This window comes from Coenobita brevimanus, chromosome 94 (genome assembly GCF_032717465.1).
Source record: "Coenobita brevimanus isolate Jiangsu-jjx chromosome 94, ASM3271746v2, whole genome shotgun sequence".
NCBI classification, from domain to species: Eukaryota; Metazoa; Arthropoda; class Malacostraca; order Decapoda; family Coenobitidae; genus Coenobita; species Coenobita brevimanus.
In genome coordinates, this window is record NC_137047.1 from 21,332,424 (window position 1) to 21,334,718 (window position 2,295).

At 43.8% G+C, this 2,295-nt stretch overlaps 1 protein-coding gene across 1 annotated transcript in view; it reads right to left on the reverse strand.

Annotated features, from left to right (window-relative positions):
- spo (spook) overlaps positions 1–793 on the reverse strand; it is a 6,413-nt gene extending 5,620 nt beyond the window's left edge. The window contains exon 1 of the mRNA XM_080282759.1: positions 347–793. Within this exon, the coding sequence (XP_080138885.1) occupies positions 347–776 (430 nt within the window). The 5' untranslated portion in view covers positions 777–793. The remainder of the gene's footprint in view (positions 1–346) is intronic.
- Positions 794–2,295: the final 1,502 nt, after the last annotated feature.

The following is a 2,295-nucleotide window of genomic DNA, read 5'->3' on the forward strand; positions in this document are numbered from 1 at the left end:
AAGAGTGAATAACGGTGCCAAACGGTGAGTGACTTTATGATAATTCAGAAGAAAGGGAATCTACACTGAGTTACTACTAGGCGAGATTTCCGTTACTGACATGTAATTACTGAAGCTGACTAAAAGAGCAAGCAAGTCGTTGAGAGTACAAACCAAATTCAAGGTCAAGCTGCAGACTCGACAAAAACACTGACCAGGCATTTCCGGAAAGAGTGCTCGTTCAGTACCGCAAAGTTAATATCAACATAACGGCTGGATATACTGGATAACTTTTTTTACGAGAATATACTTTAAAACTTAAAGTTAAGGATTAGCAAACGAAGAAGGAACAAGCAAAGATACTTACAATGCTGACGGTTGCCCCCGAAGTAGAGTCCAAAGCGGAGGATGTCAGGCCGAGCGTCGAACTTGTTGGCTTTGGTGATGAGAACTTCCTTGATGGTGTCCCAGGTGTTGACCACTACAGCGGGAGTGCTGCCCATCATCAAGGAGTAGACGGGGCCAAACTGCTTTCCCAGCGCTGAGAAGCCTTCATACGGACACTCTTTGTACTTGGAGAGGCTGTGTAGGTTGCCGATGAAGGGAAGTGGAGTCGGCCCAGGTGGTAGTTTGGGCGTAGCGATCTCCAGGTCGTCACTGCTCGCTGATGTTGTTCTGGTCCTCTGTGAGTACTGCTGCTTCAACTTTCTTCGTCGGCGTTCGGTCTCGTGGGTCGCCACAGCCACCACAACTAACACCACCAGTGCGATGGTTACTGGAGCCAAAATGAGGACCATCTTTGCGAGCAGTTCAGGACCTGAGCAGTGACTGACTCAGAGTTCTGGCTTTCTTCGGTATTTATAGGCTGGTGAGTCCGGTGAGACCCCATTGGTTGTTGAGATCCTGGGAGGGCGGGGCTAGCATAGGGACATGGCAGATGCGAGCATGTCATGGCAGATCACCACTTACAAACCAAGACGAGCCTCGGGTGAGTCCACCACTGTAGTCGCATTCATTACCCTTCCTCATTACCCTATGCTTACTATTCACGTATTCACCCTCCCTTCCCCCGTATCCCCCTCCTGTGCCCTGGCATTACGTATGCACCTTCCCCCAACACCCTCCCCCCAGCCTTCCTCTGCTATGCTTGGACGTCCTCTCGTGTCTTAAGTTGCTGTGTTAATAACATTGACTCTGTAATTGTATTTTACATTACTTATGCATATTTTTTTTTCACACTTAGCAACTGGAAACACTATAACATTTGGTATGGAAACTGAAGTGACTTTGCCGTCGAGACGTGTTGCCAGTACGTCGCTGATGACCTGATGTACAACGTGAATTGTTACAGTGCCATTTGGAAATACAAGTGAACGCTACCTGTTGCCAATTCGCCATATTATTCCATGATACAGTGCAGGCATATTGAGTTTTAGGAATTCGGTTCGCACTTAAGATTTTTCGTATATCGGTGCCTTGCAAGCAACTCTGATCCACTGTTCGTGCTCCAATTTAATCCTCCACCAGTGCCAAGCGACCCAACTCAGTCTTGTGTCGGTATATGAACTAAGTGTGAATGATATCGCGGACCTCATATTTTAGCTTGTTGCACCATATTATTCGCATACATTATATCTTTATGATGTAGACCTGGTTTCTGAATACCATGCAAGAGAATATGAATGTGCCATACCTTGAAATACAGTAATGTGGTAAGGAAGGGAGAAAGAGGTAATGGAAAACCTCCTATGCTGGCGAGATTACAGCCTAGTGTGTTCATTCGCAACTCTGAAATATGTTTTATCCAGATAATAATTCCAGGGGGATATTCAGAAGTGCTCCTATTGTTTAATTTCTCAGACGATTATTTTTTTTTTTTTTGAAGACACGTGTTTAATAGTTCTTTCTTAATATTACTTGTGAAATAGTTCGCTGTGTGCTGCATGTTTTTAAAAGCTCGAGTTCCTGGTGATTACAAACTTGTCTATAATACTTTTTGCTATTCCTACATATTAACAAAGGAATTACTGGTAATATTGATAATCTTAACATACCCACATGGGACGGCGGCATATTTTGGCATGCGCTGCACGCTGTAACCCTCCATTATCGTCATCCATTCATGATTCACTGAATGAGTAATTCAGACGGTGACCTGTGTGCAGAGTCTGCACGCGTAAGTTTAGTTTCTGTCATTGTAGCACAGCACTTGTGTTTGGTTTTTGTCGTATCAATGAAGACCTCAAAATACGAATTATCCTAACGTTGTCAAAGCGAAGTCATGCTTTTTTTTTTTTTTTTTTTTTTTTTTTTTTT